This window comes from Arvicanthis niloticus, chromosome 17, assembly GCF_011762505.2.
Source record: "Arvicanthis niloticus isolate mArvNil1 chromosome 17, mArvNil1.pat.X, whole genome shotgun sequence".
Lineage (NCBI taxonomy): Eukaryota > Metazoa > Chordata > Mammalia > Rodentia > Muridae > Arvicanthis > Arvicanthis niloticus.
Genome location: NC_047674.1, coordinates 27,372,451 through 27,388,788, shown reverse-complemented (window position 1 = coordinate 27,388,788; position 16,338 = coordinate 27,372,451). Strand labels below are relative to the sequence as shown.

The 16,338-nt window shown below is 40.5% G+C and overlaps 1 protein-coding gene across 1 annotated transcript in view; it reads left to right on the top strand.

Annotated features, from left to right (window-relative positions):
- The window catches only part of Slc9a4 (solute carrier family 9 member A4), a 51,803-nt gene that overhangs the window by 26,343 nt on the left and 9,122 nt on the right, over nucleotides 1-16,338 (top strand). The window contains exons 5-9 of the mRNA XM_034521633.2: nucleotides 2,110-2,312; nucleotides 2,897-2,983; nucleotides 5,401-5,471; nucleotides 7,218-7,379; nucleotides 14,315-14,411. Coding sequence (XP_034377524.1) covers nucleotides 2,110-2,312; nucleotides 2,897-2,983; nucleotides 5,401-5,471; nucleotides 7,218-7,379; nucleotides 14,315-14,411 — 620 coding nt within the window. The remainder of the gene's footprint in view (nucleotides 1-2,109; nucleotides 2,313-2,896; nucleotides 2,984-5,400; nucleotides 5,472-7,217; nucleotides 7,380-14,314; nucleotides 14,412-16,338) is intronic.

Sequence of the window (16,338 nt, the reverse complement as noted above, 5' to 3'; positions counted from 1 at the left end):
TGTGTGATTATTTTAGAAATTATATTTTTAAATAACTTTAGTCATTTGCTTTCAGCCAATTTTAATATATTAATTAAAATTAATTTGTGATAGCTTTAGGGATGCATAAAAAGAATGACAAAAGGGGCTGCTCAGAGAACTGTCTGCTCTTCCAGAGGACCTGGGTTCAAAGTCCCAGCAACCACATGGTAGCTCACAGTCCTCTGTTACTTTTCTTCCAGGGGATCCAGTGTTGCATGGACACTACACACATGTGTTGAACATACATACATACATACATACACACATACATGGAAGCAAAGTACCTATGCATATAATAAAATATATATTAATTTTTAAGAACAAGAGTGTAGAAATATTAAGATGGTAATAACAGCAGATGAATGCATGCCTTTTCATCTACCTTTTCATCTACCTACTCAAGTAAGTACACTTGGTTCTCTATATGTCTGTGGGTTCTACACCTGTGATTTCAATCAATCACAGATCAATAAAAATGCATCTACATTGCACGTGAAAAGACTTTATTTCTGATTATCATTTCCCAAACAATACAGCACAACACACATAGCATACCCAATCTAGTGTACAGCTTCAAGTATCCATGAGAATGTGTACCATCTACAACCAAATACTTCATGCAATAGAAGGGAGTCGGGCATTCACGTTCTTGAGCATCTGTGAGAATTCTGGGCCGTTTTCTGTGGAACCCGAGGACTGACTATGCTCTTGTCTCTGACATCTGATGATATAGAATGATAAGGAACCCAAGTCACATGCCTAGCAGGCAAAGAGAAGCTCGAATAGACCCATCAACCAAACTTGTGAATTCTATTGTCCCTTCTAGTCTAATATGATTGATGTTAAATTGAGATATCTCTGGGATATGAGTGTAGGCATAAGGGGACATAAAGAGAGAAGGAGAGGGACTTTCTTTTTTTTATAACCAAGGGCCAGCACGTCAGTTGTGGCTTTCTTTCATGTGGACCACATGGAGAATCTGTGTGGTAGAACATGCCTCTATGCTTTGCACAAGCTCCCCTCCCTTCCAACCTACACTTACTGACAGTGAAAGTTTCCCATCCCCATCCCTGGACCCTTGCAGACTTTCTTGTTTGTTCACATGAATCCCCAGCACTAAGCCAGCCATAAGCAATCTGCCTGTCATGCACAGTCCACAGTCATAAGGGATCTCCCTTTACATTCAAACTACAGACTTCTGAGAGGTATCCCCTGAAAGCCTGAGATAGGAGGTTTGTATTTCACAGACAACTTTACCTGGTTTTAAAAGGTACCATAAGTGTTATGGATATAGATTAGAAATACACACCTCATTTTTTTAAACCAAGATTTTTGTTACTTTAAAAACACACATACACACACACAAACACACACACCACACAAAACACACACAGGTGCACAGACACACAGATAAACATGAATACGGATACATACACATGTACATACAAACACATACATACACAATTGAACACATACACACAACACATGCATACAAACACACACACAAATACACATACAAACACATACACAAATACACACAGACACACACAAACAGCACACATATACATACAGATACACACATAAATAAACACATACACAAATGAACACATACACGCACACACCACACACACATACAAACACAGACACAAATACACATATATAAAAACACACAAACACAGACACACATACAAACAACACCACATATACACATAGATACATACACAAATGAACACATACACAACACACACATGCTCACACAGATACACACATAAACACAAACACACATACATACAAACATATACACAAATGTACACACATACAAATATATATACAAATATACACAGACACACGCAAATATACACATACAAACACACACACAAACACGCACACATACACTAGACTTGGGCTTGGAAAACCAGAGAATATCTTTAACCCGAGAAGCCAAAATATCACAGAGCTGCAGAGCCTTGAGGGAGAATCTGTTTGAGCTGAGTGGTCTTCTGTGTGATGGGATTGGGCTGCCTTGCTTAGTCTCTGCATCTGGACCGCGCATACTCCGCTGCTCTAATACGTGTCTCCCCTTTCCAGGCGTATTTACCCTCTTCTATGTCAGTAACCAGTTTCGGACTTTCCCCTTCTCCATCAAGGACCAGTTCATAATATTCTACAGTGGCGTGAGAGGAGCAGGAAGCTTCTCCCTTGCATTTTTGCTTCCTCTGTCCCTTTTTCCTAGGAAGAAATTGTTTGTTACTGCAACTTTAGTGGTTACATACTTTACTGTATTTTTTCAGGTTGGTAGATTTCTTTCCTATTTAAAATCAATAGATTCTTTCATAGCTATATATTAAACTTGTAGGATGTAAGTAAAGGTGCTGTATCTGGTTTTTAGAACTCTGGTTGATCCTCTAAAATAGATTCAAAAATACTTAGAGGCCTTAGTTCATGGTAAAATTTTAACTTCTGAAATTTGTTGCCTTTGAGTTGATACAACATATTAATCAAAACGTTCCCAGGTGAGGAGTCAATGATTATTACTCTGTTTATTATGGAAAATCAGATTATTAATCTGTTTATTATGGCCCCTGATACTTGATAAAACAAAGTTTTGATTTAGTGAAGTGAGTTCTTAATGAGCCAATAAAGATTTATTTAAAAAAAAATCAAGATACTGTATTAAAATAAATTATAACGTCTATTTTGTTGGAGTATGTAGAAGAACTAAGAACTAAAGTAAGTTTGATGCATCTAATTACATGGGTGCTAGAAACAAATGGATAGGAATTGGGCTTTTTATAGTTTTGACAATAGATCTTTTTTTCTCTATAGTAGCAATGCTCCCCTCAGCAAACCCTTTACTTTGTTATCTATGTTACAGGGAATGACAATTGGCCCACTGGTCAGGTACCTGGATGTCAGAAAGACCAATAAAAAAGAATCCATCAATGAAGAGCTTCACATCCGTGTAAGTTAACCGGTCCCTTTCTGATAAATTGATACAATGTTTCTTTCCCGTTTTCCATGAGAGCCTTGAGGAGACTGTGTACCTGTCAGGAGACTCACTGCCTCTTTCCTTCCAGCTCCATTAAAAGGGACTGCACTTTTTTTTCTTTCTATTTCTACTGTAAGGAATAAATGCAATTGTGGTGGCTTCTAACAATGCAAGTGTATTATCTTAGAGTTCTGGAATTAGGTCCCACTAGTGGTATTTCAGTGCTATACTCTTTTTTGGTGGCTCTGGGGAAGAATCTTTGTCTCTTTCATCCTCTGTAGGCTTCCTATATTGTTGTCATCTGAGGATGAAAGCCAGGGTCCTGCACATGGTAGACAAATACTGTGCTGAATTTTTATCTGGAAAATCCCAAGGTAGCTCTGTTCTGAAGGTCTTCAGCAGATCTAATTAGGTCACCCAGATTGTCCAGGATCTTCCTCCTTGTTTAAAGCGATTGATGATGAGTTCTCTCAGATCCTCAGAATACAGTCACAGCAACATAGAAATTAGCATTTGATTAGATAACTGGGGATTTGCCTAATCAAGTTAACACCCCTGAAGGATAGTGCAATGCTAATGTTCAACATGGCCCTAGTGGATGCTGAAGACATTGTTTCTCACGAATATGGCTCCTACTTGTCTGTTTGAGTTCAACATGGTATTAAAACCATAACATTCAGGATGACGTCCATGAATAGACACAAGAACTAATGTGTAGAAAGGCATACCAGCATGCAGATGTATGTACACACCCATGGGCATGTTTATGCACACACTCTTGCATACACAACCATGCCACACACATATCTATGCATATATGCACACACATATGTACAAACCCATGCATATATGCATGTACACACTCTGGCACACATTCAGGAAACACACACACATACATGTATACACACATGTACACATACCCATGCACACATGCAAGCACACACAACACACATGTCTATACTTACGAATTCACGTATGAACACACACATGCACACATGTGCATAGAAAGTGTTCACCAAAATGGCTGTATACAAGCAATGGCTGGGAAGCCTTGTCATTGGAACTGCTCCAGAGACTCAATCTCAGTGGGATGATTCAACTAGACCATTTTCTTTGTGACTTCTACCCCATAGGGATCCTACTTCTGATGGTTTTAATGCTGTAGAGATGGATGACATGCTCATGTGTTAGTCTTGAATATTATACAAATAGACACTTGAGGAAATAAAGTCATCTAAATTCCAGGAAATCAAAATAACAAATTTTAAATTTATTTGAGACTATTTAACAGACTAGGACAGAGAATGTTAAAAACCATGTTAATACTTTTAAACTGATCATACATTTTTGTCCATAGTCTTATCGCCTTGTTTAGAGAAATTAGCAACCTGTCTTTAAGCGGAACTCCAGCATTTCGCTTCTGCCCTACTTATTTTCCTTTCTTACACGGTTATGCCTAAGGCTGACTCTACTGGTACAAGTCTTTAATGCACCACTTGAAGATCAGAGGCAGGTGGATGTCTGTGAGATCAGGCCACCCTGGTCTATACAGAGAGACTCTGTCTCGGAAAATAGAATACAGTAGGCCAATTAAGGGTTCAAATAATAAGTTTTCAATTTTTCCAAATCAAAACAGAAACCAGCATAAACCTGAATAAATTTTAATTTGAATAATTTATAGATCTATTTATAAGCATTTTAAAATTATATCTTCTCCAAAATTCTTCTAAGCCATCATAAACAAAACAAATGTGGAATTGTGCGTTGAACGGTAAATTCCAGACTAAAGGATTGAATTTTTAGGATGAAGATGAAGATCTTATATTGGTTTGTTAGTGTGAATCCACTGGGTATTTAGCCTTTGCCTCCCTCAAACTTCTTATGATGTTCACACATTATATGTCTGATGTGGAAAAAAAATGAAGAATATAAACAAATGTACTTATGATAAAAGAACATCTAAAGAATAATGTTTTGGAAACTAGAAATGTGATTTTCTTTTCACAATGAAAGTAATAGCTAATGATTACAATTTTCCTCCACATGATTTCAGTAATAAGAAATTTCTAGATCTTCCCAGAAAAATATTATTCAAACCAAGTGCCAGGTACCCTATTTTTATTGTATTTGATTCATATTATCAGTCTGCAGAATCTTCCAATAAGGAAGAGCAATTGAATTTCTATAAAAGGCATGACATATTCCAGGGATATGACCAGAGTGCTACAGTAGAGGTTTATGCTCAAGTAAATTAAAGCCTTCCTTAGCCTCCAAAGCTTATAGTGTGTGTGTGTGTGTGTGTGTGTGTGTGGTGTATGCCGTTTAGAGTTCATATTTTCATATTTCTCTAGTATTTCATCTACTTCATCTTCTTATGTTTGCTTTGGCAGCTTATGGATCATCTGAAAGCTGGGATTGAAGATGTGTGTGGACAGTGGAGTCACTACCAAGTGAGAGATAAGTAAGCAGGGTAGGGTTCCATTACCTAATAATGGATCCTTGAGGCTGGCTTCTTGAAGAATAGTGGGCCAGGAAGATGAAGGACCTAGGAGTTACACTATACAGGAATCAGCTGGACATGCCCAGCATGGGAAATGAGAGGTCTCAAGAAAGAGCCGTAGAGGTGGGGCAGGTTGGTTCAAATTGGAATCCCACAAGAAATGGTAGAAACTAGAAAGTGCCTCCCAGCACTCATAAAAGTCAGTCAACTATGTGACCAACTTTATGAAGTTGTGCAGGACTTTAGTGACTCACTTAGGGCCTGGAGAAACCCTAGCTTGAGATTTCTAAGATTTAATCATACACTGATTCTTCTGAGAGCCCAGAGCCTTCTCGTTACCAGACCCTACATTTTGAATGGTTTCTTTTAGTCCTGAGAAAGAAAAACGTGGCTGGTCACAGATGGTAAGACATCGTCAGGTAGTTAGACATCAGCAGGTAGTTAGTCATCAGCAGGTAGTTAGAAGCTACCTTGTGGGCATGTGTGCAATTATATGAAAGGCATGGAGAGAAGCAGACTGAACATGCAGATGATGAGGAAATGGGAGAGCAAATGAAGCCAGGAAGAAGTGAACAGAGAGGATGGGAGGGGAGCAGGAGGAATCAATGTGACAGGAAGGGCCTGGCACATCAAGAGGACAATGGCAGCCACAAGAGTTGGCAAGCACAAGGTCAAGACAGACTGCAAGAGAAATGTCAAGTACATTGTGAAGATGGGTTTGGGAGAGCTGATTATGGAGGGTTGTAGAAGAATTTTAGTATCTCATGACAAAGGTCAGAGGGTCAAGGGGTGACCTATTTGAGAAGATCGGGTGACTTGAAAAGAAAAAATGACAAAGCTCAGGAGGACAGCCTACCTTACTCTGAGAGGACTTAACTGATGGTGCTTGCTTACCTCATGGTCCAGGGGAACAAACCCTACATAATAAGCCCACATTCCAGGAAGTTACGTGCCCCATCAAAAACCAAAGCACACAGAACAACTGCCCCTTTGAAAGTGAAATAAGTGGAAGCCTTGAAAATTGTGACTCCAGAGAGGCTTTTAACGTCTTAAGGAATCACTGCGTGTGTGCAGCTTAGGCTAATGGTCGACCAGAAGTTCAAGGCGATAGTCAGAGCTGCCATTAGAGTTGGGCCTATTCAGATCGTCTATTATTTAGACTGTTGAAGTGATGTGTGTGTGTGTGTGTGTGTGTGTGTGTGTTGGGGTGGGGGGTAGTTGTCTTCTTTAATTGGCAGGATTCAAAGTGACCTGAACCACAATGAGGCAGAACTACCCTCTAACTAGCAACCATATTAAACTTACAGGGTTCCGACTGAATAGATCAACATTACTGTAAGTGCAGCTGTGGCTGTCAGGAGCTCTTAGGAGGCAATGCTTTCTCAAAAGCCTCAGCCGACTCAATTGTTTTCTTATAGTTGAAGCTGAGTGGGACTAGGCTACCCTGACTTTTCTTATGCACACTTTCTGCCCTGATTGCACCTTGTCTCTTTTTTTTGTTTAGTTGATTTCATTGTATTTGGGTCAAAAGGCTATTATTTGCTATTAAAAAAAAAAAAAACACACACACAAATGCTTTGATTTAAAAAAAAAATGTGTTCATATGTAGCAGATTTTAGGCATTGCCTTGATATTTTTCAGAGTAGAATTAAGTTGACGTTTGTTTAAAGAAGAAAAAAAAATAAAGATGTTGGTCTTCATGTTTAGGTTCAAGAAGTTTGACCATAGATATTTACGGAAAATTCTAATCCGGAGGAACCTGCCAAAATCAAGCATCGTTTCTTTGTATAAGAAACTGGAGATGAAGCAGGCCATTGAGATGGTAGAGACCGGAATACTGAGCTCTGTGGCTTCTCCGGCATCCTATCAGTGAGTTCCATCTGCCTTTTGATCTAGACTTTTAATATCTGAATTTCAAGGCTAAGTCCTGGCTCCGTTTGAAACAAGTAGCAAACAGGAAAGAGGGGAAAGATAGAGGTGGCAGTTAACATTCTATACTGTAAGAAATACCTGAGTTAGTCTGTTTAGTACCTCATGGTATGGGGGTTTCAATAGATGACCTGTTGGCGATTTGTGGCATATTATGATCATCGTTATGGCAAAACTATTCATCTGATGGAAGAGGAGATGGATGTCCCAATGTGTCATTCAACAACAGGCACCCAAAGGCCTAAAACTCTCCCACTGGATACCATATCATAATGGTCCCTCATTTCCCAGTAGTGCTATGGGCTGCAAACCAAAGAATTATGACATGGGCTTTAGCTATGAGGAAGGAATTATAATTTTCTAAATCTTTGTGCTTTGCCTCAAGCAGTTTCACCAGTTTGGGAGAATTACAAAGTTGCTTTCTTCAGGTAAAGTCATAGACAGGCAGGATATTTTATAAAATTTCTTCCTTTTCTTCTTGATTAGAAACTTCTTCCCTACATGCTCCGTCCACATGATTCTGTGGTTCTGTTTCTTCTACTGTTGTATTTTGTGAAAGCTTTATTTTTTTTTCCTTATGACTTCCATGGGGAGAGGTATCAGCTGTCTGGGATGCTGACTTGGATTTGGGGTATACATCTATCCTCATGTGTTACTACAATGAAATATATGAACCAGGTTACTTATAAAAGGGCAGGGAGGGTAGTTTGGGCTTAGAGTTTTGGGAGTTCCAGTCTCAGGTCAAGTCCTTGGGCCTTTGATAAGGACAGAGTGGGAGAGGCATTACTAGAGTGAGTCCCCTTTGAGATCACACTTCCAATGACCTAAAAGCCTCTTGCTAGGGGACACTGTATAAAGGCCCACAGGAACTTCCCAATACTACCACCCTGGAAACTAAGCTTTTACACGTGGACCTTTGAGAAAGACTTCCTTTAAACCATGGCAGGGAGGATATGAGGTGGCTTAATAGGTGTGTTAGCTTATGGGCTTCAGATAGAGTCTACCTGAGATTGTGAGACTCATCTTGAATCCACAAGAGCAGCTTGGAATTGCTGTCTGGCTTCCAAGCAAGAAGAAGACAATATGAGTCAGAATCCATGTGGAGGCAAGGCATGGGGAGATGCCTTATTTGGTGTGAATCTTCTACCATCTGCTAACCAATTGTCCCCAGAGCTGGATATTTTTAAAAACTGCTTTAATTCTGTGACATTTTATAACAGTTCCTTCAGTATTTCAAGATTTAACCCCTAAAGATGCCCAGCTTTTTTCTGAGCAATGACTTATAGGTTGCAAATGTTAATCACAGCATATATTTAGGGAAAGGATGTTGCAGGCCCCCCCCCCTTCGTCTTCTTTAGCTAATGACACTTGATCATGAGCTTCAATTATGCCTTCACATCAGGACAGTAGATTGAGAACAGAGCTAAGAATAGATACCAATAAAATTGTCACAAACTGCCAGAGTGTTATTTCACAGGTAACACCTCCCCCTTCACCTGCTAATGAATCAGAAACACCAGTGTCTTCTCATATAGCCAGGGAAACAGGTAAACAAGTGTCCCCAAAGGCGCCCAGTCTAAACGGAAAGCCTTCTACCTTATTTATCTATGGGATTGTTTTCAGTGGCTTGTTTGTTTGTTTTGTGCTGCCCATTACGTAACTAAAAGGAGACGCTTGATGCTAAAATGGGAATGTGCTACCAAATGTTTATTGGCAATGCTGCCTAGAGCCACAGTGGAGCCAGAGGTTGACTAGAAAAACCGGGAGGGCAGATTCTGTTTTCATTCACTGTGTTGCTATTTTATCCTTCTAAGTCTCTGTCTCTCTCTGTCTCTCTCACTCTCTGTCTCTCTCACTCTCTGTCTCTCTCACTGTCTTTGTCTCTCTCTGTTTTTCTCTTTGTCTCACTGTCTATGTCTTTCTCTGTCTCTCTCACTGTCTCTATCTGTCTGTCTTTGTCTCTCTCTGTGAGTGTGTGTGTGTGTGTGTGTGTGTGTGTGTGTGTGTGTGTGCTATGTTTTATTTCACTTTTTAAGACAATGCCCTCAAATCCTACATTTGACCAAGGTTTCTGGCTAACTCCTTATACTTTGTACCTTAGCTCATGGCCTGTCTGTTAGGCACCTAGTATGTGTGCTAAACACCATGAACACTGTCCTAGGTCCTGCCCTTCCTGGCCCTAGACATGGACAAAGCATGCCCTTAACAGAAGAGACCTCACAGTACATTATAATAAAGAATAAAAATCAATGTGAGTATAGGAGCAGTGTGTGTCACATGACCTCCTGCTGCATGGCCTACCCATCAAAGGATGTACTGTAGTTAATGCAGAGGCAGTGAAAGGCTGGACAACTCCAGACAGACCAAAACCACTAGAAACTTCCTTAAGCACTTTGCACCCTACTTATATGATCACTCGGTCTGGGAATGTTCGGGTGCTTATCTCTTATCTCTGGCTAGAATCTCATCTATGTTTCAGTCTATTGGGCTAAAACATATTTTGAACTTCTGTACAGCATGACGACGTATTAGCCATAAGTATCTGCTTCAGACCCGACCACAAAGCTATTTTTAAGCTGGTTTTGCTTGGCACACTCCCCTCCTCTCTCTGAGTCAATCATTTCTTCAGACTGTGATTTAAGATCCCTAGGAGTCTCACAGGTAAGAGATTTTTTTTCCACCTCATATATCCCAATCAAGCAAGTTCACCGGAGTGAGAAAGATTTTTTTTTTTTTTTTTTTTGCTAAAGTCGGTGTTGAATACGGTTTTAGTATTTAACTTATATTTATTTGATCTCAGTAGAAATCTGTAGGACACCAAGAAAAAAGGAAATCCTCTCCAGAGATCAAAGTAGCTGATTCCTAAAACAAAATGGAACAAAACAAACAGAACACAAACCAAGCCTTCACACAATAATAGGAAAAAGCTGCGCACTCAGCCGCCTCTCAGGATCCAGTAGGAGAGGAGAAGAGACAAATGCACATATAGCTTTGCTTTATGAGTTTAAGCAATTGTCAGGCAACTGTTTAGTTTCTGAGTCCTGGAGCCTTTGGGAGAAGGCTGGTGCAGCATGGAGGCTGCTTCTGTGGCATCCCGTTGTTCTCCTCCTGCCATAATATTTTATAGTAGCACTTATTTGAATTCCCCAAACTTCCCTATGGGAGATCTGGAATATGCACTTCTATTGTTATTTCAAATATAGAGCTATCTATCTCACACTGGACTTGTAAACTGTTGGAGATTACAAAACAATAGCAATTCAGCGTGCTAGGTGTTGAAGCTTGCAGGCTTGTGTGGTGGCTCAGTGGGTAAAGGTTTGTGCTGCCAAGCCTTCTGATGACTTGAGTTTGATCTTCTGCACCCACATTGTAAAAGAAGAGAACCAACTTCTGGCCTCTAAAGTTCACCATTGCACGTGTGCACCAGCACACATATCCACACACACACACGCAGTGGATACGAAAATGTAATACAGTTCTTTTTTTGCAGTTTGTGTAGGGTTGAAAATACAGCTCTGTTGCTATAGTACCTGCCTATCATGTGTAAAGCCTTGAGTTCGATTCCCAGTACCACGCTGCGTGTGGTGGTGCAGCCTGTAATCTCAGCACTTGGGAAGCAGAGACAGGAAGAGCAGAAGTTTGAAGCCAGCCTGAGCTACACAAAACCTTGTCTCAGATACACTGATAATTTTATAGAGATTAATATTTTAGGTATTAAAATAGCCATAAATTACCAGGTAACTAGCTACCTATATAATCTCAAATTATTCTATGTCTAAACTCTGAAGAGTCCAGGCATGCCATGCTCTTTTGCTTTTTAAATCATGTGTATGTGTGAATGTCTGTGTGTGGGCAGTGCTCCTGGAGACCTGCGGCATCTACTTCCCCTAGAGTTGAAGTGCATGGTGGGAATTGAATGCAGGTCTTCTGCAAAAGTACTATGTTCTCTTAATTGCCAAGTCCTCTCTCCAGCTTCCTGTCTGTGTGTGTGTGTTTTTAATAATTAGGTAAATTTATTGTAGTTTAAAAACTCTTTTAATCAACTTCACATTGACGGGATTAAGTTCTTATACCACCATTCTGACAGACAACTATGTGATGTAGTTTCTGACGTAAATTCCAAGATAAAATATCATGTATCTTGTAAGCCACACTTCACTCATGCTAGAGTTGGATGTTTAAGTGACCTTTCAAAAGGATGCAAGACAGACATGCAGACAGAGTAACTCATGAGGAACACTGTATGCGGCAGCCATATAGACAGAGTGTTTCCTGAGGAACACTGCATGCAGCCATGCAGACAGAGTAACTCATGAGGAATACTAACTGCAAACCGCAAGGACCACCAGTCACCCCTTCGAGCTCTAGTCATGAAGAAGTTCATGACTGGACTATTGAAAGATTTATTTTTCTCAAGGAATTAGGGCCCAGTAGTTGACCTTTTGATATCCTTAACTATGGTGTGAACATAATGCTTGTTGGGTCTCACAATTGCTGTAAAGTCTCTTTACATGGGTGTAGCATCTCATGAAAGGAAGGAAGGGAGAAAGACAGCAGGAAGTAAAGAATTCATGACAAATGTGAACCTTGTATTCAGATGCTATTGGATTTAGATTTCCTTGTTTTATATTAGCAACTGTGATCCCCTTTACCTATAAGAAATGAATGCTCCAGAGAAACGGGTTTTACCTTTTATATTCTGAATCACTGGTCCTTAAGGTCTCCACTAATACTGTTTTCTAAAGGTGATGTCTTTCTTGCACCGATGATGTGAGTATTTCAGGGATAGCTGTGTCCCTGAAGTGACATAAAGACAACCCCAGGCATCACCTAGTTCCAGCAAAACAGTGTTTTTGTATGGCTGTAGCTGCCACTTATTAGTGTGAGTCAGAGGGAGGTGCAGCTGTGCGAATCCTGTGCTACTCACTTCAGCCAGCAACCCAAGAGGACTTTAATTAAGCCTGGTTCTTCCTGGAGTGGTCAATTATAAGCTGGTGCAAATGCCAGATCTGATGCTGTATCAAGTTTCACCTGCCATTTCCTTTATCACTGGTTTTTTTCTTTCTATTTGTTTTGTATGAATATAGAACATAGAAATGTTTGACTAGCTGGTGTTTCTGTTTAGTAATCCATTTTACACACACACACACACACACACACACACACACACACACACACACACACACACTGGTGGAATGTATTGTTCAGATTGTGTGAGCAGGTGTACCTAAGTCAGAATAAATTTTTTTGGAGGACATTCACACACTCATCAAAGTCACTAAATTTCAGTCATTTTATAGAAACGGTGTTGAACATTATGCTGATAGCAATTGATAAAGCCTGGGTATACCATAATACCCCATATAAAAGAGCTTTATTTTATCAATTGCACATTACATCCAAAGCACTTTTATTGTTAAATGGTTGGAAGGTTTGTGGGGCAATACTTCAAACGTCGGCTGTATTGAAATTAATGATTCATTCCTGTGGTTAATTATCCTGACAACTTGGAAGAAAGATATTGAAGCCATCAGTACCTTTATTATTCAAAGAAGTGAACAGAGACTGGTAAAGTAAAAGCTTCATGGGCAGTAACAGCGTGTTAGGAAGCCAGACTGTGTCGGAAGGCAGACTGAACCTTCAGCTCCTTGTAGTTAAATGCCTGTTCTAGAGCGAATGTATATTTCCAGTGTAATGAAAAGGTTTTTCTCAATTAATGACACTAGATTGTAATCAAATACATCTGTCACTTGAGATTTCTTTTTCATAGCTAGGTCTTAGCTTTGAAATCCCAGAGGACAAACGGGCATTGATTGCTAACCTGGCCCTGATGCTAGGTTTTAAAGTCTTTGGATGCTCAGTGCCTCAGCTGGGTTGACCTTCAGGGCACAAATAGTTTGATTCTGTTTGTAAAATGTGATTCTCCGTTCTTGATTATCCTTTAACCAAAAATAAGGTCCTGCCCTAGTTTTGTTTCTGTTGCTGTGATTTAAAAAACAAACGACTAAAACAAAACAAAACAAATGCCTGATACTAAGCAATGTAGGGAGACATTGTTAGTTTGGTTCACAGTTCTACATCAAAGTCCATCATTTTGGGAAAGTCAAGGCAGAAACCTGAAACAACTAATCACATGACAGTCAAATTAGCCAAGAGAAGGCAATCGTGCAGCATAAGTGTTTTATTATCTTTGTCTGCCCTGACACAGCCCAGGGCCCTGGACCAGGAATAGTGCCTGCACTTTCAGTCTGGGTCCTCCTCCATCAGTTAAGGCAGTCAAGACAATCTTCCACAGGTTTGTCTACAGTAACGCTCTCTTCATACATGGTTCTAGGTCATTTCAAACTGACAATTAAAACTACCCATTATAGGCCCTTAACTACACAAATACCAGAGAACTTTACTCATGTAACCTTAAAAACCCAACATATCACTGAGACTCAAAGTGAAGTGGTGTGGATGGTGTTGGTCCCTGAACTGTGTGTTGCCTATCTGAGCACCGGGCTAACAATGACAGCCACACAAACCTTTGATTTGGTGTTTTGTTTTATTTCTACATTTTATGGCATCATTTCCTAAAATTGATTTTATTGTATTTTATAAATTAGATGGTAGTCACGACCTTGCTGAGTCCGCTTTAGAAATTGGTCATAATAATAACCACATGGAAACTTTAAGGGAGCAATATTTTTAAATCTGTAAGTCAAAACATATGTTTGGACTTAATTGATTTGCTAGGGTAGCAAGAAGAATTATGTACGCATATAATCCTGGAATTTAGGAATTCCTCCAGGCTGGAGCAAGGCCCAAAATTTCTTCATGGCACTTCTTGCCCAGACAGAAAAATAATGCCTTTTCACCACTGTTGTTTCCAGGCCTGAGAGGATACAGAGAATCAAGCGGCTTTCTCCTGAAGATGTGGAGTCCATGAGGGACATTCTCACAAGAAACATGTACCAAGTTCGGCAAAGAGTATGTGTGAACCCTATGCACCGCCTCCTGCCCTACTTTACCTTGCCCCTACCAGGTCTTCAGGTCTTGTTTACACTACCCTCCCTGAAGTAGCCTCTGTGCTGTGTTTGGAGAAGGGAAAGCTAGCTGTCAGCTGTGAGGCTGGCACCAGTGGCCTTAGAATAAATGCAAATCCAATTGCTGGCTGTAGGGGTCAGGCTGCCCCAGCCCTGCAGCTAAAGCATTCAGAACCCATAGATCTGCCTGTCCTCAAAGGGAAGACAGATGCAGCCATCCTCCTGTAGTGAAGAAAAGATGGCACCAGGATCCTGACAGCCATCAGGTTATCCAGTGGGGTCAACTATATTAAAAGTTAACCAACAGAGCTTATTGGATCAGGATCAGGGTGCTATATTGCTAAAAGCAGGACTATGGGGGAAAATACTGGCATCTTGGTGTTTTGGTCTGGAAATCGGTATGGTCTCTTCATTAGTCTTTAGCAAAGGGTCTGAGTTAATGACAGGTAAATCATCATCATCATCCCTGCAGAAGCCTTTTCAAGTCTGATGGCTCATTTGTCCATCCTGTCTCTTGTCTATGATTAAATATGTCTCTTGTGAGGGTTTCTGTTCTTGGTAATGCCATAGATCATGCTTTGGATGAGGTTAAGAAACTGTCTAAGCTCTTCATTCTCAAGTAGATGCTGGGATTAGCAAACTTGTCGATCGGATTGAGTCAAGGTTATAAGACACATGTAAGTTAAGAGTTCTCTGCTGAGCTTCTGCCTGGTGTTCTTTCTAAGACTCCAGACTTACACAGACAGTGAGGGTCAGTGGTCTGAAGTTTCGCGTCAGAAATGTTCTTGACTAAGGGGCTCATGTCAGAAAGGCTGAAGGAATACAGGTCAGCTCGGTGACAATGTTCTCACTAAATGCTATGGCTTTAACATCATTCCAAGCGAAACTGTTTCACATTTCACCTTCACTAAGTAGATAAGAACTTCCTGGTGTGGAGAGTGGCTAGCTTAGTGAGAGAGCCAGGTCCACTGAGTACCTGGCACTCAGTGTTTTCTCCGTCTTCATGATATGGGGAAGGAGGTTAGAGTTCTGAAACTCCAATACATTTTGAAATGGCCCACTGCCCACATTCTCTTTTCTCGGATGGAGAGGAAAAATGGGTGGGTTGTTGGGTTTCTGTCAACTTGACACAAACCAGAGACATCTGGAAAGAAGGAACCTTGATTTCAGGCTTGCTTTCATCATGCTGCCTGTAATAAAGTCTTGGGGAACATTTTCTTGATTGGTGATTGGAGTGGGAGGGCAAGATAGCCACCTTCTTCTATTGCCTGGTCTTCAGCATCCTCTCTTCTGAGCTATGCGACATTTCTTGCTTCCTTCCTTGAATTTATTGCCCACATTCATTAAAGGGTTCATTGCTAAGCATTAAGTAGAATCAAATCAGAATGGGATCAGTGAGCAGGGTACAATGATAGGCTGCAGGTACCATTTTGCCTCTACTTTGAGTTTGTTGGAAATAGACCTCACCAGTCCCCTTCCCCATTAATCCATACTGACAAATGCCATTGAGGAAAAGCAGGAGGAAAGGAGGAAAGGGTTTATTTGGCTTACATGTCCCAGTCACAGTGATCACTGAGGGATGTCAAAGTGGGACTCAAACCGAAACAGAGGCGGGAATCACAGAAGGGGCGCTGCTGCTTCCTGGCTCAGTTCCCTGGCTTCCTTAGCCTGTTTTCTTATACCACCCAGGACCACATGCGTAGGGAATGGCACTGCTCACAGTGGGTTGGTCCTTCCACATCAATCATTAATTAACAAATTGCCCTAAAGACCGGGGGTTACAGGCCATATGATAAAGGCAGTTCTTCAACTGAGCTTTCCCCTTTCAAGGTGTCTCTAGTTTGTATCATGTTGACAAAACAACCACCAAC